The sequence below is a fragment of the Arvicola amphibius genome, chromosome 12, assembly GCF_903992535.2.
Source record: "Arvicola amphibius chromosome 12, mArvAmp1.2, whole genome shotgun sequence".
NCBI classification, from domain to species: domain Eukaryota; kingdom Metazoa; phylum Chordata; class Mammalia; order Rodentia; family Cricetidae; genus Arvicola; species Arvicola amphibius.
This window is the reverse complement of record NC_052058.2, coordinates 55,989,909-56,015,683: the sequence shown is the minus strand read 5'-3', so window position 1 is coordinate 56,015,683 and position 25,775 is coordinate 55,989,909. Positions and strand designations below refer to the sequence as shown.

The 25,775-nt window shown below is 43.5% G+C and overlaps 1 protein-coding gene across 1 annotated transcript in view; it reads left to right on the top strand.

Moving 5' to 3' along the window:
• Positions 1–11,389: 11,389 nt before the first annotated feature.
• The window catches only part of Adcy10 (adenylate cyclase 10), a 68,431-nt gene continuing 54,045 nt past the window's right edge, over positions 11,390–25,775 (top strand). The window contains exons 1-7 of the mRNA XM_038349612.1: positions 11,390–11,537; positions 12,141–12,245; positions 15,030–15,068; positions 15,241–15,384; positions 18,816–19,021; positions 20,995–21,091; positions 23,429–23,517. Of these exons, the coding sequence (XP_038205540.1) occupies positions 11,390–11,537; positions 12,141–12,245; positions 15,030–15,068; positions 15,241–15,384; positions 18,816–19,021; positions 20,995–21,091; positions 23,429–23,517 (828 nt within the window). The remainder of the gene's footprint in view (positions 11,538–12,140; positions 12,246–15,029; positions 15,069–15,240; positions 15,385–18,815; positions 19,022–20,994; positions 21,092–23,428; positions 23,518–25,775) is intronic.

Sequence of the window (25,775 nt, the reverse complement as noted above, 5' to 3'; positions counted from 1 at the left end):
ACACATGCATACACAGAGTAAAATCTCTTTTAAAAGTGCCAAGGTCACTGGTCAGTGGTGACTTTAATCCCAGCACTTGGGAGGCAGAAGCAGGCAGATCTCTGTGAAATCGAGACCAGCCTGATCTCTGTGAGTTCGAGGCCAACCTGGTCTATACATTGAGTTCCAAGACAGGCCAAACCTGTTACACAGAGAAAGCCTGTCTCAGATAAAGAAAGAAGGAAAGAAAGAAAGAAAGAAAGAAAGAAAGAAAGAAAGAAAGAAAGAAAGAAAGAGAAAAGAAAAAGTGCCAAGGTCATTATTCTCACCTACATGGTTAGTTTACAGCCAGCCTAGGCTACATGAGAATCTGTCAAAAGAATTTTTTAAGTTTTTAAAATTTTTAAAAGTTTTTAAAAGGGGCTGGAAAGATGGTTCAGCAGCTAACAGTGCTTGCTGTTCTTACAGAGGACCTGGGTGGGTTCAATTCCCAGCCCCCACATGACAACTCACAACTCTCACTAGCTACACACCCTGGAGACCTGACACCCTCTTCTGGCCTCGGGGGACACCAGGCAGCAGGCACGTGACACTCAGACATACACACAGGCGAAACATTCACACACACAAAATAAAAATAAACCTTTAAGGGGGGGTGCGAGCAAGCAGCTCTGCTTTCTAATTCTAGCGCTGTGTGGAAGATTAGCCGTGGAGATCATGATGAGAATGAGAGAATTTGTACTGTGAGTCAAAACCAGGACTGATAACCTCGAAAGACACCTATCTAATCAAGAGAAAGTCACTAAGGGAACCCATCATATAATCTCATAAAAGATACCCATCCCCCCAAATAAACAATTCTCAACCTAGAAATATGAGGAAAACACCAACAGTTTTTAAATAAATTAAAGAAGGCAACACAGAATCTGAAACAGAGCAGACAGAAAGCCCAGAGGAGATGAGAAACGAAAGGAAACTAACTTTCCCATCTGGAAAAGTTAGTTGACAGCCTCCGTAACAGGCAGAAGGAAGCAGAAGGAAAAGCAACAGAACTTGAAGACAGATCTTTGGGACTGTTAGTGTCAGACAGAAAAAATTAAAAAAGTGTGAACAAAAACATACAAGAGCTTTGGGATACCCTTAACAAAACAAGTATTCAGATAATTGGACCATTGGATCTGAGGGAGAAGAACTATGGGTCAGAGGCACAGAAAGCTCTTCAGTAAAATAGCAGTAGAAAACTTCCCAAATCTTGGGAATGACATGGACATCCGGGTACAAAAAGCATTCATTTACTCTAAGACACATGACAATAGAAGTACATCACCATGACTTATTATAGTTATTAAAAGTACAGGAAAGGGCTGGAGAGATGGCTCAGAGGTTAAGAGCACTGGCTGTTCTTCCAGAGGTCCTGAGTTCAATTCCCAGCAACCACATGGTGGCTCACAGCCATCTATAATGAGATCGGCACCCTCTTCTGGAGTGCAGACAGAACACTGAATACACAATAAACAAACAAACAAACAAATCTTTAAAAAAGTAAAAGTACAGGACAAAGAAAAAAATATTGCCTGATAGAGAGAAATGTCAAGTACCATTTAACAGAAAATACTTTAGCACTTCTGTGAGTCTGTGCATGGTTCTAGCGATCAAATCCATCCATCGTAACTGCAAGCAAACCAACTTGGGTCCCGCAGAAGAGCAGGAAGCACTCACATTAACTAAACCACTCCTCTGGCCTCCATTGGACTCCTTCTGCTCATTTCTTACTGAAAGCACTGCTCACACTGTATCAAACATGGTGGCCAACAAGACTGACCCAGTGTTAGAGCTTTCCTGTTGTACACATGGATCTCACTGTAGCTCCCAGGCAGGCCTTGAACTTTCTCTCCTCCTGCCTTCACCACCCAAGTCCTGGGATTATAGATATGTGTTACCAAGCCTAGCTTTACTTTCCTTACAGATATCATTCGTCCATATTATTGCCATGTATACTGGCTGGTTCTGTGTACCGACTTGACACAAGCTAGAGTCTTCAGAGAAGGGAGCCTCAGTTGAGGAAATGCCTTGATGGGATCCTGCTGTGAGGCATTTTCTCATTTAACGATCAATGGGGGAGCCCAGCCCATGGTGGGTGGTGCCATCCCTGGGCTGGTGGTCCTGGGTTCTATAAGAAGATGGGCTAAAAGAGTCATGGGAATCAAGCCAATAAGCAGCTTCCCTCCATGGCCTCTGTATCAGCTCCTGCCTTCAGGTTCCAGCCCTGCTTCTTGTTTTGACTTCCTCCAATGATGGACTATGATCTGGAAGTATAAACCACATAAACCCCTTCCTTCCTCCCCAACTTGCTTTCTGAGCATGGTGTTTCATGTTTCTATTGGGAGTGATACAGACCTTGGGAGTTGGGGTTAGGGAAACGGTGGTTAGGTGTTTTAAGCGCTTCTTACTGGGAACATGGAAGACAGTGGTGCTGAGTGTGATTTGATGAATTGAGGGGACCAAGAGGTTTCAGAGGAGAAGGATGTTACCTAGAGACTGGTCTTTTGATATTTTAGTGAAGAAAATGGCTCTTTTTTGCCCTTGTCTGAAGAGTCTGCCTGAGAAGTTTTGGATTAATTCTATTGGCAGAAGAAATCTCAAAACAGTTAAATATAGACTCTGTCTTGTGATTATTAGTGGTAACTCTAACAAAAAAAATTGTTTTGGCTTTTTGAGACAGGGTTTCCTGTGTAGCTTTGGAGTCTGTGCTGGAACTCACACTGTAGACCAGGCTGGCCTGGAACTCACAGAGATCTGCCTGCCTCCTAAGTGCTGGGATTAAAGATGTATGCCACCACCACCTGTCTCTCTAGTGAAGATTTGTAATAAAAAGGAGCCAAATGAGCAGGATAAATTACAAAATGTAAATTTTGAGGAGAAAAAAGAGTGACAGGAAGTGCAATGGAGCTAAATCCTCTGTTCAAGAAGATAAATGGATTAAGAAATTGAATAAAGGGAGCGGTGACCTCGGGGCAAGATTCCACCCAGTTAAGTTTCCAATTTGTGAAAAGGAGCTAAAGAAAAGCTTTGGACCAGGTGTGGTGGGAATACCACCTATCCCAGCAGAGGCTGGTGGATCTCTGAGTTTGAAGCCAGCCAGGTCTACAGAGCAAGTTTCAGGACAGCCACGCTTAGGCAATGAAGGACAGAAAGCTGGGGAAGATATACTTGAATGAGGGCCATGTTCCAGCCTGAGTAAGCAGCAGAACATGGCAGCTTAGGCCATGTGGTTCTTGCTTTAGAGTTAAGGGTAACAGACATGGGTTATGGAATTTGCCTCCCTGCCTAAAGAAAGCCACTGAGGTCAGACACGTGTCAGGAGTGTCCCTGAATGAAGGCCTAGTAGAAAGGCCAGTTTGCGAAGCTGTGAAGTTGAACCTGGATTGATTGCTTTGGAGAATCCAAGATGTTAGAGATGCCACAGTCGTGGGATGCCTGCTGAGGAGAGCTGCTAGCAGGGAGTGGAACCAGGCCGAGAGAAAGAACTGTGTTGCAATCAACAAAGCTGAAGGAAGTTGGAGATCTGAAGATCATTTTCCTTATAACCCCATAATGTTCAATTCTCTCTCTCTCTCTCTCTCTCTCTCTCTCTCTCTCTCTCTCTCTCTCTCTCTCTCTCTCTCTCTCCTACTGGCCATTCAATCTACTTTTTCTCTTCCTGTTCTGGACTTCATATTTACAATACCCCCCCAACCATATCAAGGAACACTCATGCCATCACTTCATATACCCTGAGACCTTCTTAGCTCCAGCATCGTCCCCAGGCTCTGTTCTATTGGTTATTTATCTTTTGTTTGTTTATTATTTAGAATTGAAAAATTGAACCCAGTTCACTTGCATACTAAACTCACTGAGCTATGCCTCCAGTTCCCAGATTTTATTTTTATTGTTAAAGCATCTCTAGTATGTAATATGAAAATATTCATTTTAGAGGGTATGCAATATGAAAATATTCATTTTAGAGGTCTCTATCCATTTTACAGTTTGTCAAATAGGCTTACGTTACCCTCACTTCTTTTTTTGTTTGTTTGTTTGTTTGTTTTGTTTTGTTTTTTTGAGACAGGGTTTCTCTGTAACTTTGGGACCTGTCCTGGAACCAACTCTTATAGCCCAGGCTGGCCTTGAACTCACAGAGATCTGCCTGCCTCTGCCTCCCGAGTGCGGGGATTAAAGGCATTCGCTGCCACCTCCAGGCTTCCCACCCTCACTTCTTAAAACATATTAACAAGCATATGTTATTGTTCTACTTTTCTGGTAGGGCAGTTTCTGGTTGAAATTACCAGCCAGTTCTTCCTTGCTGACAGGAAACCAACCCCTAAATAGGAGTTCTATATCCTATTCTTTACTGTGCCATCTTTTCCAAGAACCAGGCTTGCTCTGAACTCTGAGAAGCCAGCACTGTTCAGACCAGCAGAGCAGATTGCATCTGCCTTTTTCTATTTCTTTCTTCTTTTTGTTTTGTTTGGCTCTGTTTTGTTTTTCTTTGGACTTGGGAGTTTTTGTGGTATTGAAGTCTTATTATTATTGTTGTTTGTTTTTCTCTGAAAATAGATCTCCCCCAGCACGCACACACAATATATTCTGATGTGGCTCCCCCTCCCCCACTCCTCCCACTTCTTCCCATCCAAATTCACCTCATTTCTGTCTCTCCTTAGAAAAGAATTTGACATGAAACAAAAACAAATTGGAAAAGTACAAAACAAACAAAAGGAAAAGAGTCCAGGATAAGGCATAAGAAATAAATACAGATGTGGAGACACATTCAGGAATACCATAAAAACACAAAACTGGAAGCCATAATATATAAGCAATTCCTTACATATATATGTGTGTGTATAGTGAATATATAATAAAATTTATATTGTAATATATATTTTATATATGTTAATACATATTATATGTAAAATATAATATATAATAAAATATAATAGCCACGTGTTGGTGGAACATGTCTTTAATATCAGGAGAGGCAGACAGATCTCTGAGTACAAGGCCAGCATGGTCTATAGAGCAAGTTCCAGCAGTCAGAGAGAAACCCTGTCTTAAAAAAAAACAAATAAAAAAATAATAGGATAAAATAAGAGTGAAAATAAAACTAAATTTAAATTAAAAAATAAAACCAACAACAAAAAGCCCCTGACATGACATTATGGAATAAGGAACCTCCAAAGATGCCCTTGATTTTATTTTCTGTTGGCATCTACTCCTGGGCATGTGGACTAACCAACCATTTTCATGGTGGCTGTGCAAATGTGCACTCTCGCCAACAGTGGATGAGTGTTCCCCTTACTCCACATCCTCACTAGACTGAGCTGTCATTTGCTTTATTGATCTTGTTTTTTCTGCCTAGTACAGGAAGAAATCTCAATGTAGTTTTGATTTACATTTTTCTGTTGGCTAAGGATGTTGAACATTTAAGTGCTTCTCAGCTATTTGAATTACCTCTTTTGAGAATTCTCAGTTTAGATTCTTAGTTCATTTTTTAATTGGATTATTTATTTTCTTGATAGCCAGTTTTTAATTTTTTTATATATTTTGGATATTAGCTTACTATTAAATGTGTAGTTTGTAAAAATCTTTTCCCATTCTGTAGGCTACTGTTTTATACAAGTAATACTGTCCTTTGACATGAAGAAGCTTTTCAGTTTCATGAAGTTCTGTTTATTGTTGATCTTACTGTCTGTTCAATGAGTTCAAGACTATTCTTCAATTTCTCTTCTATCAGATTCAGTGTATCTAGTCTCATGTTGATTCTTTGATCCATTTGGAGTTTTGTGCAGGGTGATGAGTATGGATCTATTTTCAATCTTCTATGTGCAGCCATCCAGTTTGACCAGCACCATTTGTTGAAAATACTGTCTTTTTTCTAGTCTGTATTTCTGAATTTTCAAAAAAAAAAAAACCCTCAGGTGCCCACATGTGTGTAGATTTTTGTCTGGATCTTCAATTTCATTGATCAAGGTGTTTGTTTTTGTGCCAATACATTGATGTTTTTTATTACTATAGCTCTGTAGTACAATTTGAATTTAGGGATAGTGGAACCTCCAGCAGTTCCTTTATTATTCAGGATTGTTTTGGCTATCCTGTTTGTTTTTGCTGTTGTTGTTATTTTGTTATAGTTGTGTTTGTGTGTGTTTGTTTCCACAGGAAGCTGAAAATTATCCTTTCAAGATCTATGAAGGATTGTGTTGAAATTTTGATGGGAATTGCTTTGAATCTTTTGATTGCTTTTGATAGGATGGCCATTTTACTATTTTACTACTGAAATATGAGCACGAGAGATCTTTCCATCTCTGATATCTTCTTCAGTGTCTTAAAGGTTTTATCATGCAAGTCTTTCACTTGATTGAATAGTGTTACCTCAAGATATTTTATATTTTTCCTCCTTTTATTCTGAAGTGATGTCTATCCTGATGTTAAGGTGTGTTTCTTTTAGGGCACGTGGGGAGTGTCAAGATAGGTTCTCTCTGTGTAATCCTGGCTGTTCTGGAACTCTTTCTGTAGACCAGGCTGACCTTGAACTCACAGAGATCTGCTTACCTCTGCCTCCCTAGGGCTGGGGTTTAAGGAGTACACTACCACAGCCTGGTAAGGTGTGTTTCTTGGATACAGCAGAAAGATAAATCCTGTTTACACATCCAATATGTTGGTCTATGTCTTTTTGTTTGATTTTGTTTCTAAGACAGGGTTTCTCTATGTAGCTTTGGAGCCTGTCCTGGAAGTCCTTCTGTAGACCAGGCTGGCCTCTAACTCACAGAGATCCACCTGCCTCTGCCTCCTGAGTGCCAGGATTAAAGTCCTGTGCCTCCAGCGCCCCACTTGGCCTATGTCTTTTTATTGGGGAACTGAGATAATTGATGCCAAGAGCAGAGTTCCTTGATTCCTGTTATTTTGTTCTTGTGGTGTATCTCCCCCACCCTCTCTTATTTGCTGGTCTGAGATTATTTATTCCTTGTGTTTTCTTGGATGTGATTAATTTCTTCACTTTGAAATTTTTCTTCTAGTGCCTTCTGTAGTCTGAATTTGTGGATAGATACTGCTTAAATTTAGTTTGATCATGGAATGCGTTTCTTTCTCCATCTATGATGACTGAAAGTTTTGCTGAGTAGTCTGGGATCTCTGAGAGTCTGCAACACATCTGTCCAGGCCCTTCTGGCTTTTGGAGTCTCCAATGAGAAGCTAGTGTTATTCTAATGCTTGTAAGTTATTGTTGGGATGCACTGTGTAGCGCGGGTCGGTTGAAGAAAGAAGGTACTTCAAGATGTAATTTTAAAGTCAACGTGGCAGCAGGCAGGTCCAGCGTCTCTGATGGACTAAACCCCAAACAGCCACATAAAGGTGTATTTACTGATTGTTACACAAAGTATTTCCTCGTACAAGGTCCGTAATCTAATTTACATGCCTTACTAACAGAAAGCATCATGTGCCCCCATGACTCTAGTCCTTTATTATGTATCGTTCACAAAACACAATAACACAGGGGACTCAGGTGTGCTTGAGGCATTTTGTGACCAAAGTCATGGGATGGCTGCAACGCCTTCAGTAATACAATTCTACAAATCAGTGTTTTCCACAAGGATTCTTTACCTTTTACCACAAGGGTTCTTCAAGGTCAAAGTACTTCTAAAAAGCAGCTGCTTAAATCTGGTATCCTCCCCCTCAATACAGTAACTCTGCTAAATTCCTACAACATGTGACTTAGTCTTTTTCCTTGCAACAATTAATATTCATTCTTTGTTCTGTTCATGTAGTATTTTGAGAGTTTTTTTAAAATTATTTATTTATTATGTACAGTGTTATGCCTGCATGCGTACCTACACCCCAGAAGAGGGCACCAGATCTCATTACAGATGGTTGTGAGCCACCATGTGGTTGCTGGTAATTGAACTCAGGACCTCTGGAAGAACAGTCAATGCTCTTAACCGCTGAGCCATCTCTCCAGCCCTCATGTAGTATTTTGATTATTAAGTACCAAGTAGAATTTCTTTTCTGTCCAGTCCATTTGTTGTTCTGTATGCTTCTTGTATCTTTGATAGGCATCTCTTCTTTAGGTAAGGGAAATTCTCTTTTAGGATTTTGTTGAAAATATTTTTATGTCTTTGACTTGGGTTTCTTCTTCTTCTATTTCAATTAATTAAAGGTTTGGTCTTTTCACAGTGCCCCCAATTGCCTGGATATTTTGTGCCTGGAGTTTTTAAGGTTTAACATTTTCTCTGAATGAGGTATTCATTTCTTCTATCTTGTCCTCAATGCCTGAGAGTCTCTCTTCCATCTTTTGTGTTCTGTTAGTGAGGCTTGCCTCTGAGGTTTCTGTTCAAGATTTTCATTCTCAGATTCCTCTGGGTTTGGGTTTTCTTTATTGATTCTGTTACTACTTTCTGATCTCAACCTGTTTTGTTCATTTCCTTCTACTGTTTGTCTGTGTTTTCATAGATTTCTTTATTGGATTTATTTATTTTCTCTTTAAGGACCTCTATCATATTCATAAAGGCTGTTTTAAGGCCTTTTTCTTGTGGTTTCTTCTATGTTGGAATATTCAGGGGCTCTGTGGTAGGGCTGCTTGGCTCTAGTGCAGACATATTGCCATGGCTGTTACTATGTTTTTGTGCTGGTGTATTGGGAAGATTGTGATTCTCAGTGATTTCTGATATCTGGTCTGGTCTTTGTTGGGTAGGTGTTTTGTCTCTTGGCTTCTGTTTTCCTCTCTGGTTTTTAGGAGAGTGTAGTAGATGTGTGTTGTCTGAAAGAAAAATTCTTCAGGGGGTCCTGATAGGTGTGACCTCTGGGGGTCCCTGGTACAATGTGTTTCTAGGTATGGGGAGCTGTTACTTAGGAATGGGGATGGGTTAGAAGGACTGGGGGGGTCCACAGGAGGGAGAAAAATAGGGTGTTCTGTCAGGATCTGCTTACTCTCTGGGATGGGGAGAGAGAGTGAATGAAAGAGAGAGAGAGAAGCGGGGAGAGAAGGCCACAGTAGGTGGTCTGTTGCGGAACTGGAGGTGGAGGGTGGGGTGGGCAGGGATTGGATTTGGAGGAAAGCTGACAAGAGTGTGAAGGTCTGAAGCTTGCCTGCTTCATTGGCCTGCCTGCTTCTCTGGCATGCTTCACCTGAGGGTTCCTCAGGGAAATCAACTCTGCTGGAGATGGGGAATGAGATAGGGGATGAGTTGTGGGAAGAAAGGTCAGAGGAGAAAATCTATATGATCAACAGGAGATGGGGGCAGGGGGGGGGGACCGAAGCAGGTAGTCTGCTACGGGTTGGGAGGGGGCAGGGATGAGACTGGGGGATTAGATTTGGAGGAGAGAAGGGTGAGGGGAAGATCCATAGTTAGCTTCCTTGCTTCTCTGCCCTGTGTGGCAGGAAGGTTCCCACGGAATGCCTGCGGGAGACAGGGGCTCTGTTTGTGTGTTTTTTGAGACAGGGTCTGTCTCTGTAGCCCAGGCTGGCCAGGAACTCATGATGATCCTCCTGCCTCAGTCACTTCTATTCCAAATGCTGGGATTGCAGGCATAGCCCACTACACCCTGCTAGAGATTATTTTTTAACCTCACTTGAGTCTGAGCATTTGGTGTCCACACCTAAAGGAAGGTCTTAATCAATACTAACTTTCTTGGCATCAACCGGCAGTAAAAGGAAATGTCAACACATCCTCCCGCTTACAGCTTAAGGCCTTCCAGCCTTTCCACTGTCACTGTGTCCACACCCACCCTTTTGAGTTCTCTCGCTCTCTATTTAACCTGATGTCTTAGTTTACTTAATCTCGTGCCTGTAGATAATAACCTAATAACCCACATCTAAGTATGTACCCACAGAGACTCGCATCTGTGTTTGCTTATTTTATGTGCATTGATGTTTTGCCTGCATGTATGTCTGTGTGAGGGTGTCAGATCTTGGAGTTACAGATAGTTGTGAGCTGCCATGTGGTTGCTGGGAATTGAACCCGGGTCCTTTGGAAGAACAGCCAGTGCTCTTAACCCCCCTGTTTAATTTTTATAAAGGAGAAGAGATAGCAGACCAAAAGAGGATGAAGGACAAGAAACAAAAGGAAATGGAGTCTGGCTATATTGACCAGTGCTACTGTTCCCCACACTGTTGCAGAATATTATTTTAACTGGGCAAAGATATGTTAAATTCGTCTATGCTGCAGGCTATTATTTTAATTGTGTAAAGGTGTGTTACTTTTGTTTATGCGGCATTTGTTTAATTATGTAAAGATGTTGCATTTGTTTTACCTTGCCTGCCAAGGCACCTGATGGATCTAATAAAGATTGGCTGAGCAGCCAATAGCTAGGCAGGAGAAAGGATAAGCGGGACTGGTGGGCAGAGAGAATAAATAGGAGAAATGAGGCTGGAAAATGAAGAACGAGAGGAGGAGGAGGAGGAGGAGGAGGAGGAGGAGGAGAGAAAGAGGGATACGCCCGGGGCAAGAAGCCAGGCAGCCTCCAGCCAGACGTAGAGACGCGGTGAAAGTAAGATCCACAGAAGTAAGGCAAGAGATAGATAAGAAGAAACAGGTTAATTTATTTAAAAGAGCTAGCCAGAAACGTGCCTAAGTTAGGCTGAGCATTCAAATTAATAATAGACTCTGGGTCATGATTTGGGAGCTGGTTGGTGGCCCAAAAAGAGAGGAACTCTGATACACACTCTCCAGTGGATTTACCCTTTCTGGAAACGGATGGCCCGTCGCTGCCTTCCATAGTGCTCTCATGTTTTTGGTTTGCTTGGTTTTTTTTTTTTTTTTAATTTTTATTTTATGTGTATTGGTGTTTTGCCATGGGTGTTGGGTCTCCTGGAACTGGGGTTACAGTTGTGAGCTGCCATGTGGATGCTGGGAATTGAACCCAGAGTCCTCTGGAAGAGCAGTCAGTGCTCTTAACCACTGGGTCCCTAGCTCCCCGACCCCCACTCCCGGGATATGCACACGTGCGAGAGTGCGCACACACGTTCATTTTTGTAATAGCTGTTCAGGGTTGGGTTGGAAAGTCCATTCCGTGACAGTTCCTTCTGTATAGAAAAGTGACCCTACAGGCAGAGGCAAGCAGATATCTACAGGTTCAAGACCAGCCTGGTCTTCACAGTAAGTCACTGGGCAGTGAGGGCTATGTAGTGAGACCTCATCACAAAATAAGAAAGAGAGAGCAAGAGAGAAGAAAAGTCATCTTTTGGGAGTATCACCAACTCTGGCATTGCCATGACTCAGTCATTGAAGTAAGCCATCCATGGGGTGGAGCAAAAGCCCCTGGAGAGAAAGAAATAGGAAAGAACAAAAGCACATGTTAGATTCCTCTTTTCCCAACTTGTGTTTCTAGAAGACTTACTTGGGGACAGCTTCCTGGTGCTGAAAAACCCTGACTGTTATCTTTGAACATGAGTGCTCAAAGGGAGGAATTACAAGACCGGGCCATCGTCAAAATAGCAGCTCACTTACCAGATCTCATCGTCTACGGAGATTTCTCTCCAGAGCGGCCATCAGTGAAGTGTTTTGATGGAGTTCTGATGTTTGTTGATATTTCAGGCAAGTGCCAAAGGAATACTTGCTTAATTACCCCGTGGGTGAGCAGCAGGCATGCATCAGAAGTCACATGCAGGTTGTGATTGCAGCGAGGACACCGTTTTCAAACCCTTGGGCGGCAAGGTAGCTAGTCTCACTGCACACGGGAAAGAGAATGGCCTCTTCCTCCAGGTGTCTCCCATCCCCCCTTCCCACAGCTTTCAGTCACAGGCATGTCTTTAAGACACTCAAGTTCCCCATCTGGGACTTCTGACTCTAGTGTCCCTGCCCCAACTTCACAGCCTCTTCGCCCAAGTCCCACGCACATCCCTGACAAACTCAGGAGATGATCTACCGTGTTTACATCCTCATACAAAACATGTCTCTTTAGAAGAATTTGAAAAGTCGGTGGTCTCTAAACCATGGAACAGAACCTTTCTTTCCAACAATATGCCGCTGCCACTGTGTACATGGGGACCTGGGAAGGAGGGATGACATCCCCTGACCGCCAGCCTTGGAACTGCTGCCTGGCTAAAGCTGGCACTCTTAGTGGAGCCCACTTTGGGCTGGCGGAGCCCTCTGCTGGCTCTGCTCGGCTCCCAGGAAGCCAGCGGCAGTTTCTTTCAGGTTTTACTGCGATGACCGAGAAGTTCAGCACAGCAATGTACATGGACCGAGGGGCCGAGCAGCTGGTGGAGATCCTCAACTACTACATCAGTGCAATAGTGGAGAGTAAGTGTCCTGGGGGCGGGTTGCCGGCGAGCATTTCAAGTCATTGTTTTGTCGGTATATGAATAGTAGAGCACCATGACTGAGTGCTTCATCCTCCCCAGGAAATACATGTGCCATGCTTCTGGTGAGTGGTGTTTTATGTTGTCTTGTCCATTTGACACAAGCTAGAGTCATCTGGGAAGAAGGAACTTCGATTGAGAAAATGCCTCCACCAGGCTGGCCTGTTGGCAAGTCTGTGGTGCATTTTCTTGATTAGTAATTGACGTGAGAGTTCCCAGCCCACTGTGGGTGCTGCTCGCCCTGGGCAGGTGATCCTGGTATATATTTTTTAAAAAAGCCATCTGGGTGAATCATGGGAACAAGTCAATAAGCAGTACTCCACCATGGTCTCTGTTTCAATTCCTGCCTCCATGTTCCTGCTGGAACTCTTGCCCTGGCTTCCCTTCATGATGAACTATAAGATAAGCTAAAACACTTTCCTCTCTCAGCCCTTTTGGTCACGATGTTTATCACAGCAAGGAAAAGCAAACCGTGACAGTCATCAGTACTTTTAATATGACAGATTACCACTAAATGAATGTGGGAGAGCCTCACTAATAAGACTACATGAGGGAAGGTATGTTTTATGTTGAAGACCTGAGTCTACAGGCAAGGCTGGCCTGGAATTTATTTTACAGCTATGGCCTTGAACTCAAAGCAATCAATCCTCTTGCCTTAACCTCCCAATACTGAGAGTATAGGAATAAGCCGCTGCTGTAACTAGGCTGATTGTAGAACGATTAATAAAAAACCCAGAGACAGGAACTGGAGTTCAACCTGAAGGTCAAAAAAGCAAAGCGGCCAACCACTAGCTATTACCTCTGCCTCAGTCCGAAATGACAATCCTGCCTCCAGGAAACCTCAGAATGAGACTGTGAGCGAGAGCTGTCTCCTCCTGTCTTAATTCCTCTCCACTATTGCCCAGTTTCTATGGCAAACTAGTGTGGCTGCTGGGACTAAAGGTGTGGGTCACCACTGCCTGGTCTGTAAGGCTGACCAGGGCAGCTGTTCTACTCTCTGATCTTCAGTCAAGTTTTATTTAATAAATACATATGAAATATCACTACAGTTGATCTTAAAATTATATTATTTTGCGTATGAGTGCTGTGTCTGCATGTATGTCTGTGCATCACGTGCATGCCTGGTACCTACAGGCCAGAAGGTGTCAGATTCCCTGGAACTGGAGTTATAAATGCTTGTGAGCTGCCATATGAGTGCTGGGATTCAAACCTGGTCCTCTGGAAAAGCAGCCAGAGCTCTTATCCATAGAGATGTCTCTCTAGCCCCAGGCTAATGCTCCCTAAAAGTAGAAACAAAAACCTATAACTCTAAGACTTAGGAAACAGAGGTAGAAGGAGCATAATTGTGAGGCTACCTGAGAAAATAGTGGCTTCCAGCTAATCTAAGCTATGAGACTTGTCTCAAAACCCCCCAATCATACCGGAAGTGTATTTTCTCGGCATGCCACACAGCCTTGAGGCCCTGAGTTCCATTACCGGAATAAGTAGCATGTGTTACACACACACACACACACACACACACACACACACACACACACGTGCCAGGGGGAGGGAGAGGGAGGAAGAGAGGAGATCAGGTAGTGGCTCACATCTATAATACTAGCACTTGGGAAGCTGAGTCTGGAAAATGGTTACTTATTCCAATCCAGTCTAGGCTACATAGTGAAGTTTAGGTAAACCTGCCTTACACAATGGGGCCCAATCACAAATACAAAGAACTGGGGAGGGCTTAGCTGTTAAGAGTGCTTGCTGCTCTAGCAGAAGATTCAATTCCCATACCCACATTGGGCGGCTCACAACTGCCCGTACCTCCAGGTCCAGGGGATCCAGTGGTCTCTTCCGGCCTCTGTAGGTACCTGCATGTGCATGATTGCACACAGATACACACACACACACACACACACACACACACACACACATGTACACACAATCTAAATCTCCAAACAAATCACAGAAAGGGCATCTAATTTGTTTTTGCATCCCACTTGGCACAGCAGACACTCGGCATTTTGTGGGATGCTCTTAAAACCCAGAGGTGGGCAGGGGCAGCAGTATGGGGGGAGCATCCTTTAAGGCCTAACTTGCCTAACATGCCCTGTGTTTCAGCCCCAACACCAAAACCAAACCAGCAAACACAAATCTCCACTTAGATCATAGTCTAAATTTCTAAAGCAAATGGCAACAAACAGAACCCACTTCCTCCCATTTCTGTGGAGTCCTGTCCGTTATCCCCCAGCCTATGCTCCTTAAAGGTTGGCAAATAGTATTCTTGTACACCAGGAGAGGGAGGAGGGCACAGATTCTTAGGTCCTGTGGGGAATTCCACCCTTCTGTTTCCTGGTTTGTTTGTTAAGATTTTTTTTTTCTAGAGCATGGACATGGGTTGGCTGTGGTGCTCGCTGACTGCAGCCAAGGAGGCAGGCTACACAGAAGTCATGACACATCATGCTTGATAGGAAAATTGTACTCTCTGAATTGTTATTCTCACTACACTGTTTCTACCTTTCTTCTGTTTTCCTCTGAGACAGGGTCTAACGTCTAGCTATGTAGCCCAGTCTAAGCTCAAACTCACAGTGATCCTTCTCCTTCAGCCTCTCCAGTGCTAAGATGACAGGCGTGTGCCACCATGGTCCCAAAGCCACTTCTATGTCACCAATGAGCAATGCCCACTAAAGAATCAGTTTGACTTAACTTTTTCTTTTCTTTTCTTTCTTTCTTGTTTTAGAAGTGCTGATTTTTGGAGGAGACATCCTAAAATTTGCAGGTACGGAAGCTGACTGAGTCGGGAAGGGTGGGGAAACTGAGGTGCCTGCCCTGTCACAAAGGAAGGGACCTCGGGGAGTTGTGGCCAGGGAGTGGGTCGAGACACGTTTGCAGCAGCACAATGGCACTGATCTCCAGGGTGGGAGAAAGTCCCCACAGTGTCTCTCTTAAAGGTGACGCACTGCTGGCCCTGTGGAGAGTGGAACGGAAGCAACTGAAAAACATCATCACCGTGGTGATCAAGTGCAGCCTGGAGATCCACGGCTTGTTTGAGGCCAAGGAGGTTGAAGAAGGCCTGGATATCCGAGTCAAGATAGGTAAGTATCTGGAACTGGGCGTACACTTGTAATCCCGACTCTCAGGAGGCTGAAGCAGGAGGATAGCTGAGAGTTTGAGGCTAGCCCAGGTGACATACCAAGAGAACCTCAAAAAATAAGCAAAAAATACGTAAGCACTGGGGAAAGAACAGACACTATAGCGCTGGGATCATGTTCCACCATGCTGTGAAGCTGGAGTCAGGCTGACCAGAAGACAAACCTTTGCTCACTCACTAACTATTTAAAAAAAAAAAAACTTGAAGGCTGGAGAGATGGTTCAGAGGTTGAAAGCACTGACTGCTTTTCTAGAGGTCCTGAGTACAAGTCCCGGCAACCACATGGTGGCTCAAAACCATCTCCAAGGAGATCTGGTGCCCTCTTCTGGTGTGTATATACATAATAAATAAATCTTTTTAAAAAGGATTTTAAAAAAAGAATTTGAGATAATAATGCCTATATAGTAGGCTATTATAAAAAGTAAAGTAGACTAGATGAGGTGACATATGTCTATGATTTTATTACTCAAGACATACAGGAAACTCTTGTGAGTTTGAGGCCAGCCTAGACTATATAGGGAACCTTGTCTCAAGGCATAAATACATTTGGGCTTGGGGATATAACATTAAGTAAAATAGAGTGCAGTTTGTCACTACATAAATTCAGCAATGCCGTAAGACTGGTCATCTGTTACTTCATAAGAATTAATATACAGAGTCTGGAGAAGTGGCTCATAGGTTAAGAACATTGGAGTCTCTTGCAGAGGACCCAGGTTCAGTTCCCAGCACCCAAATAGCCCCTCACAACCATCTATAACTTCATTTCCAGGGAATCTAATTCCCCCTTTCTGATCTCCAACAGCACTAAGCAAGGACACAGTCTACTTACATCTATGTAGGCAAAACACTCGAATGAATCTCTTTGAATAAAGGAATGATAAGCAAACAGAACTTAACAAGTTCTACCTGCAGCACAGCTCAGAGTTTATGCTGGGCTGGTTGAGGCAGTCTCCTAATAAGTAACAGCCACATGCAGTTTCAGATTTCACATAGATTTCACATGCATTAATTATGCCATCTTCATTTAATCATGGCACCAGGATTCAGGGAACACGGTGGCCCTGAGGACTGAGTCTGAGATGAGCGGATGACGAGCAACAGCTAGAGCTGTGGGTGGTGCCACTGGTAACTGGAACTTAGGAACCGGCAAGATGGCTCAGTGGGTAGCGAGACTCTTGCTGCACACAAAAGTGGGAGAACAAACTTTACCAAGCTGTCCTCTGACCATTCTGTACACGTGCTATGGTGTGATCTCTCTCACACACACATACATACACACACTAATAATAATCAATTTAAAAGGAAAGGAATCACAAAAGTCAGAACTAATAGAATCATCACCAACACAGGTCATCCAATTGACTATTTCTCTTTAATTAACTGTTGTCTTAGATCACCCATCTTTTTATGTTAATTTTCAAATTTTTCAAATATATACTTTAAAAGATCAACTATTACAATACTGAATGTGGGGTTTTTGTTTGTTTGTTTGTGACAGGGCCCCAGACCCAAATAGACCCTGAGACCTTAGCATAACTATCTCCATGATGGAAATGCCATTCAGGCTGTAAAACTCTGCACACAGACAGCACCAGCCAAAACTGAAACAAAGGCCTAGTCCATCGAAGTCCATAGAGTTCTGGAAAAGTCTCAGAATGTACTACCTTTGCTGTTTAGCTTCTGTAGATCTGCTTCTGGCTAACTGTTCTTATAAACTGAAGTATGTCAACCCAGAACGTGGTTTCTGTGCTTCAGAGCCCTCTAAGAAGGGCTCAGGGCTACACTGGGATCTGGAGCACACAGCACTGGCCCACTACTAAAGACTTTCTGTTGGCTTAAACCCACGTCTGAGCAGCCTTCTCTGGTGAATGCCCCATGGCATTTTTTCCAAGTTCCCTCAGAGAGGCTAATGTGACATTCTTCTTAGCATGGAAACAACTGAATAGCGGCATGGTGGCACATGTCTGTCACCCCAGCACGTGGGGGGTGAAAACAGAAGGTTGAGGAGCTCAATGTCAGTTTCTGCTGCATATTAAATTGGAGGCTATCCTGGGCTACATGAAACCCTGTTTCAGACAACAAAATGATAGTAAGCGGAACCCTTGTGTGTGTTGTGAGGGGCGAGTAGAGAGGTAGGTCTTGGTGTCTTTCATCTTTCCTCTAGTGAGTCTAACCAGTAGCCTGTGTCTGACGGAAAACAAAGCATAGAAGCCCTAAGGAAATGGGGCATCAGCAAATCAGCACAGCTTGCTGGGTGTGGAAGCTCACTCCTATAAGCTCCACAGTTGGGAGGGTGGGGCTGGAGGGTTCGTGGACGCCTGAGGCCCAGTCAAGGCTACAGTAACAAACAGATCAGTACAAAGATCAAAGGTGGGAAATAAACTTCGATTACATCAATTCCAGTAATTTAAGAGCACTCTGTCACATACTGTGTGTGCATACATATCATTTTCATATGCATAGAATATTTTACAGCATCTGTGTTCTCTTATTCAGTTACCCAAACCTTCATTTCTCAACTTGAAAACAGAGAAAGCCAGGCTTGGGAGTTGCGGGCCTTTAATCCCAGTTCTCAGGAGGCCGATCTATCTCAGCGAGTTCAAGGACAGCCTGGTCTATATAGTGAGATCCTGTCTCAATAAAAGAGAAAACAATGAGAGAAGCCATTGTTGGATGGCTTTCAAATACCTATTTCTTTTCTTTACCCTTTAGTTATGGCCTAAAGTTAGACCTAAAGTTTGTTTTCAGTGATAAAATGAAAATTCTCCCCAAACAAAATGATAAAATGAAATCAATCCATGATAAAATGAAAACTCTCTCCGAACAAATTATCAACACTTTTTTCTGTTGCCTTAAATGTAAATTGAAGAAAAGGTTAAATAGCTCTGGGGATTGATAAAAACCCTTTAAGAAGAGTGTTATTGAGCTGGGCCTGGTGGTGTATTCCTTTAATCCCAGCACTCTAAAGGCAGAGGCAGGTGAATCTCTGAGTTCAAGGCCATCATGGCCAACAGAGTTAGTTCCAGGTCAGCCAGGGCTATACAGAGAAACCTTGTCTAGAAACCCAATTTCTTCTCTTCCTCTCCCACCCCGGCACAAAAAAAAAAAAAAAAAAAAAAAAAAAAAAAAAAAAAAAAAAAAAAAAAAAGTGTCACCAAAAGGTGAAAATGAGGAGTTATGTTCTTAGCTTTGAAAGAAGGAACATTTGGAACGACTGGGACCTGAAAGAGGCATTCTCTCATTTCTGTGTAAAATTTTAAAATGGGATTTTCTTAGGGGTTGTGTGGTCACATCAAGATTGATTTTCCTGAGATCCAGTGCTTCTGGAAAGCAACCCAGAACTTGTTGTGCAAACCCATTGCTTGTCTTCTTCAGGACTGGCTGCCGGCCACATCACCATGCTGGTCTTCGGGGATGAAACACGCAACTACTTTCTGGTGATTGGCCAGGCGGTAGATGACGTGCGCCTCGCACAGAACATGGCCCAGATGAACGATGTTATTCTGTCACCAAACTGCTGGCAGCTCTGTGACCGGAGCATGATTGAAATTGAGAGGATTCCGGACCAGAGAGCAGTTAAGGTGAGAGGGTGGCCGCTGCCAAGTGCGTGCCGGCAGGCGAACTCAAAGGAGTCTGGGTTAGCCAAAGGACACGTCCTGTGGGATGAGCCAGGGCTGCTGAGCTCAAGAAGGAAATGTCCGGTCCGTCTTGTTCCCTACCCCCACCACCAACTGAGAGTCAAACAAACAAACAAACAAAAACCGAGGCCACCTGGTGACCTAGAGGCAGCAGGGAGCTGTAAGGCCCTGTTCTCATTTGTTTGTGTTTATTGAGATGGGGTCTCCAGTAGCCCAAGCTAACTTTGAAGTCATTACCTAGCTAAACTACTGATCTTCCTGTCTCCACCTCTCGGCTACGGGGATTGCGATGTGTACCCCGGGAATGGTAGTGCTTATTTTCTCTACCCAACAACCTCCTAACCCCGGTAGATTGTCAGCCATCGGCCAGATAAACCCCCATTTGTTTTGGCCTGGTGCCGTCACATTATTGAACTAAACTTCTGCATTTGGGGAGGTAGGAATACAGAGACTCAAGGATATCCCAGTCCCAGTGCATAATACTACAGAGTTCATGATTTTCCTGGGACCTTTTTAGGCTATAACACTTTTCGTTTTTAACACTTATAAGAAAGAAATGGGATGAGAATGGGAAGTCTGCACCCATATTTTGATATGTATAATAAGCTCCAACTCTGTATCATACTGCAGAAAGAAAGAAGAGAAGAGATAAAGGAAAGAGGAGGGAAGGAAAGAGGGAAGGGGAAAAAAGGGCATATGGTCTTTTCAGGTTTTAGTTTAACTAAAATATTCAAAAAGAGAAAGAGAAGAAGAAAAATCCTCAGGGTGGAAAAATATAAACAAGTGGCCCTTTGTGTGCGTATTCTGACCCTCAAGATCTTAAAAAGTAATTGGAAAAAAAAATTTAAACTTTCTTCTGTTCTTTTCTTTTTGAGCTAAAAACTGAATCTAGGATCTAGGGTCTAAGTATCTGTTCAGTATAAGCTATGCTTCTAAGCTTTTAAAATTTTAACACCTTTTTTTCTTTTGGACAGTACTGATGGACAGAACCACACACATGCTAGGCAAATACCCTATCTCACTGAGGTACAGACCCAGCTTTTTTTTATTTATTTTTTTTCCAAAACAGCATTTCTCTTTAGCATTGGAACCTATCCTATAGCTCACTCTGTAGACCAGGCTGGCCTCAAACTCAGAGATCTCCTGCCTCTGCCTCCTATGTGCTGGGATTAAAGGGGTGCACCACCACCTCCTGGCTCCAGAATTTGGTTTTTGTTGTATTTTTATTTTTATTTTTATTTTTATTTTGAGGCAGAGTCTCATTAAGTAGCCCAGGTTGTCCTTAAATATCCTTCATAGACAGCACTGGAGATCTTTAGATTTTTGATCTTCTGCCTCAGCATCCCATACCTGGGATTACAGGCCTACATTACTGGCATCTGCAACCTGCCTCAATTCAAAATTACACTTTACAACCCGCTGGCCAGACATGGTGACACATCCTATAGCCCTAGTGATGGAGGGCCTCGCCTTACAAATCTGAGACTAGCTTGAGCTAGTTAGCAAGACCTTACCTCAAACAGCAACAAACAAGTAAACAGGGCACAGGTGTGGCACAGTGGTGGAGTGCAAGGCCCTGGGTTCAAACCCTTTTATTGGGTCTGGCAAGGCTGTCTTACTGGGCAAGCAATAATAATAATAGTGTTATTTATAGGGGCTTTGTGGCTGATACCTGTAATTCTAGCACCCAAGAAGCCAAGACATAAGGATGGCCAGAAGTCTTGGGGGCAGCCTATGTTACATCGTTCATTCTCAGCCACAGAGTGAGACCCTGTCTCAAACAAAGCCTTAAATGTGCCAGTCACTGTGTGTCACGTCCTTAGATATTCAAAAGCATACTGTTCTTCTGGGAAATGATATTCCCAAGGTCACACAGCCCTCAGAATAACTGGAATTTCACTGTTTGTTTTATTCAGGTTAGCTTCTTAAAACCACCCCCTACTTTTAACTTTGATGAGTTTTTCACCAAGTGTATGACCTTCATGGATTATTATCCTTCTGGAGACCACAAAAGTAAGTAGCCCCCACGCATAGACCCTTTGCCTCTGCAGTGGTCAGTAGAGACTTGAGCCAATTTCAGAGGCTCTGTACCAAGTGGGCACACTCCTTAACACAGCTCTAGGCCTTGACTTTGACATAAAGGAGATGAACTAACTTCCCCAGAACAGCAATTTTGAGTACCTAGCCATCTTCCCTTTCTGGGCACCGATTACCATCTATCTTCTTCCATACGCTATCAAGATAAAATGCAAAAGATCTTTGGCTCCAATTTACCCTCAAAAAGCTCCTAGGTTTCTCTATTTATGTCACATATTTATCTGTTTTTGCATTCACTCGTTTCATTTCCCAATAAATAGACTTTGTGTATGCTTTGGGGGGGTATATTTACCTACTCTTCTAGCTTTCATTTTAAATTTATTTTTAATTTTTAAATTTACTCTGGGGGAAGGCAGCACCTCATCACGTACCCTAAACTGGCCTTGAACTCTTATTCCTCCTGCCTCCGCTTCTTGAATTAAACTTGCCTTATTTCTCTGACAGCCAGTTTCTTCCTTCTTCCCTGTGTCTGAGAATGTGTCAGATTCAATACCTACTCTATTGACTAGAGTCTGGTGATCTTTTCATAGGCTTTGTCTTAGGTGGTTGACCATAGGTGGCTGACTTTGGATATTATTGCTATCTGGAAGTTTTAATTTAGTTTCTTTACAATGCTTTGTGTTCTACCTAACCCCTGAGCTATATACTCTCAGCTCCTGCCTTGACTAGGTGGCTAACTTTGGGCTAATTCCCCCCCCCACACACACAGCTATGTAAAGGGTCAAACCTAAGGTGTTGCGCCTGCTAAGCCAGTGCTTTACCACTGAACTCCACGCCATGCCCAAATACTCTTGCTTTTTCTTATTGTTTTGTTTTCTGTCTGGAGTAGCGCAGTCTGGCCTCATACCCTCTAGGTACCAAAGAATGATCTCGAACGGCTGATCCTTTTGCCTCCACCTTCAATTACCAACACATTCCAATGCACATGCCAGACACAGTTTAGTGAATTATGAATAAAGGGATGCAAGAGCCGATAGACATATAACATGAGACTCTTAATCTCAGGGTCGTGGGTTCGTGCCCCACGTTGGGCGCCAGATGATGGTGTAAATCACAAACAATCCCACACCAGTTTGGAATTATGATTAATAGAATGGTTATTTATTTAAAGGGGAAAAAACTTACAGATCACCGTCCCAGACAACAGCCCTCTGCGCAATCAGGAAGGGAGCCTAGTCGTCAGAAGCGGAGCCGGAAGCCAGAGAGCGAGCGGAGGGAAGTGGCCGCATTTTTAAAAAGAGAGACCACGCCCCAATGGGCTGGTATCTCAGCGGCTATTGGCTGAAGGAGCAGAAGGAGCTCCCGCAACACCAAGTAGATATGTAGACACTTAAAGAAGTTTGAGGGCAAGCAGGAGTCAAAAGTGCTTTGTGTTGTGTCTTACCGGTGTTTGGAAAATGGTGACAATCGGTGGCAGGAAGATGGCTGGGGGCTTGGAACTGCAGTTCTAGAGAAAGGGAACGGCATGCTGCCACACCGGTCTGGCTTTTGTTGTTATTGTTATTGTTTAGTTCAGCTTTGTTTTCTTTCTTTCTTTTTTTGTTTTTTGTTTGTTTGGGTTTTTTTTGTTTGTTTGTTGTTGTGAGACAGGGCTTCTCTGTGCAACAGTCCTGGCTGTCCTGGAACTCCCTTTGTAGACCAGACTGTCTTTGGTTTCCTTCCCCTTCCTTAAAAGTTGACTAAATTGGAGTGCTGTCTTTAAATTTCTAGTCCTCTCTATTCAATTCTCAAACCATTCATGCCAAGATCCCATATGACTACAGCGAAGCCCCTAAGAAACCTGCAGTGCAGAATTCAAGATCAAATCCACAAGCAAGAATCATTCTAAGTTACAAAGCATTTTAGCTCAGTCCTGGTACCGAGTCACATTCAAATGAATTTAGAGAAGTCCACAACCTGTAAGAACCCTTGTGTGGATTTCCCTTGACCCCGTGTGTGCATGTGTATAGAGTGTGTGTGGGGGGGGAGGTGGCATTTCAAGACAGGATTTCCTCCATGTAGACCTGGCTGTCCTGGCTTAGAACTCACTCTGTAGATAAGACTGGCCTAGAACTCAGAGATCCTGCCTCTGCCTCCCCTGTGCTGGGGTTGAAGGCGCACGCCGCCACCACCACTACCACCACCACCACGACAACCCAGTTTACCTTGGCTATTTTTGACCATTGGTGTCCCAGGGTCTCCTGCCCCAGGGAGTGGGAACAAGAAGACTATCTCTGGCATTGCTGAGCCCGCCCTCTCCTTCTGTCCTCTTAGACTTCCTGAGGCTTGCCTGCATGCTGGAGTCTGATCCTGAACTCGAGTTGTCCCTACAAAAGTATGTGATGGAAATCATTTTGAAGCAGGTATTTTCATAGTTCAATGTGTTCAGCTCTGAGGTGTCAGCAATCTCTTCCATAGCAAGAAAGACAAAATGTGAACAAAACACAGAATCTATTAAAACTGTTCCTAAATAACAAGATATTTTTTGTTGGCTCAACACGTAGGTCTTACCTCAAAGAGAAGTGACAGTGGCTCTGGGACACAGATTAGGTTGTCCCAAATAATACGTTACAGCATGGAAAGTCTTTCATGGACATAGCGCAAATCATAAATCAAGATGTTTTTCAAATATATTGGTGAGCTTATCAGGTAGGCAGATGACAGCAAAGTGTCATAGGTCCCATGTTTTCTGATATTGTTCTTAGTTTGACGGTTGCCTAGGAGATCTGTTAAATTAACATATTCCAAGGTTTTCACTTGATAACTGAAAAGTTGTCAGGCTACTCAAGATGGGCAATGGAGCTGGGCGGTGGTGGCACACGCCTTTAATCCCAGCACTCGGGAGGCAGAGGCAGGCGGATCTCTGTGAGTTCGAGGCCAGCCTGGTCTACAAGAGCTAGGTCCAGGAAAGGCTCTAAAAAAAAGCTGCAGAGAAACCCTGTCTTGAAAAACCAAAAAAAAAAAAAAAAAAAAGATGGGCAATGGATGGCTACTAAGGGGCTATTATGTGCTATCTAAAGATAGACCAGATCTGGATCTGTAGCCGTCCAACTCTCTACAACCATGAAGTTCTAGTCAATCCGTTAATCTCCCTTGCAGAACTGGATTTTCTGGGAATGTCACTTCACATTCTTCATGTATGGATGACTTCAAAATTTAGTATCCAAGTCAGGGTATTATTAAAAGTTAAGGGAGGTGTGTGGTCCAGTGATAGAGCATCTGCCTTGCCTGTGTAAAGCTCTGGGTGCCACCTCTAGCGTTGTAAATCACAGAGTGAGAAAGGGAAGGAGGGGAGGAGAAAGAGGAGGGACACAGTTAAAGGAGGCTTTGTTCATAAGTACACCGTGGCAGCAAAAAGAAACTTGGGCTACCAGCCATCCAGGCCTGGTCGTGTGTCTCCAGGTCCTTGGCATCGCACTCAAACTGTAGGCATAGGCACACACAGATTTACAATGCAGCAGGGAAACTTTCCAGGGTAAAGTGAAAGTGTAGGTCATAACATGCTGCATGGGAACAGCAGGCCACAGAAGTAAAAGAGTGCTCTGGCTATTGCTTGGGGCTTCTTTTTATGGGGCTCAAAAGGAGGAGGAGGAGTTTGATTGCTAAGCGGTGTGATGTGGGTAGGTCTCTATTTTGAGTGACAGGTTCTTATATCACCGGTACTGCACAGATTTCTTCTCATAACTCCTCTGATTTTAGTCATATGCATGCCCATCTGTGCATAGGAATAAGGTGGTAAATAATAGATTCTCCATGAAGGTTCACTTAGAGGACACAGTTTGCCTGATTGCACATGCATTTTAAACCAGTGTTGGCCAGATCCAGTCTGGGACGAGCAGCACCCTCAACCTGACCTCTGACATCACTGGAGCACAGTTGACTAGGATATGTCTGAGTTGATCAGTTTTTTAAGGGGAGAAAAAGCTTATTCCACTGTTTGGTGTAGAGTTAGGTATGTGTCTTAATTATTGTGGTGGTTTGAAAGAAAATGGCCACCAAAGGGTGTGGAGCTATTAGGAGGTGTGGTCTTGTTGGAGGAAGTGTGTCACTGTGGAAGCTGGCTTTGAGGTCTCATATATGCTCAAGCCATGCACAGTGAGATAGACCACTTCCTGTTGCCTGTACAAGATGTAGAACTCTCAGCTACCTCTCCAGTGCCGTGTCTGCCTTCACGCCACCATATTCCCAGCCGCCATGCTCCTAGTCATGATGCTAATGAACTAAACTTCTGAAATGGTAAGCCACCACTTCAGTAAATTGTTTTCCTTTATAAGAGTTGCCATGGTCATAGTGTCTCTTCATAGCACTAGTAACTCTAAGATAGTTACTTTTCTATTGCTGCAATAAACACCATGACCAACAGGTTAGATCTATGATGGCAGAGAGGAGGTAGCAGGCAGTGGGTGGCTAGAACCCACTCCCAGTGGCACACCTTCTCCAACAAAGCCATACCTCCTAATCCTTCCCAAACAGTTCCACCAGCTAGAAACCAAGTATTCAAACATGGGTGTCATTCTCATTCAAAACACTATGGTATTCATGTAGCTCGATGCACTTGGGGTCTTGGCTACTAACAGGTTGCTAGGTGCATTGTTTGGAGTGGTGAGTGTGTGCATAGAAT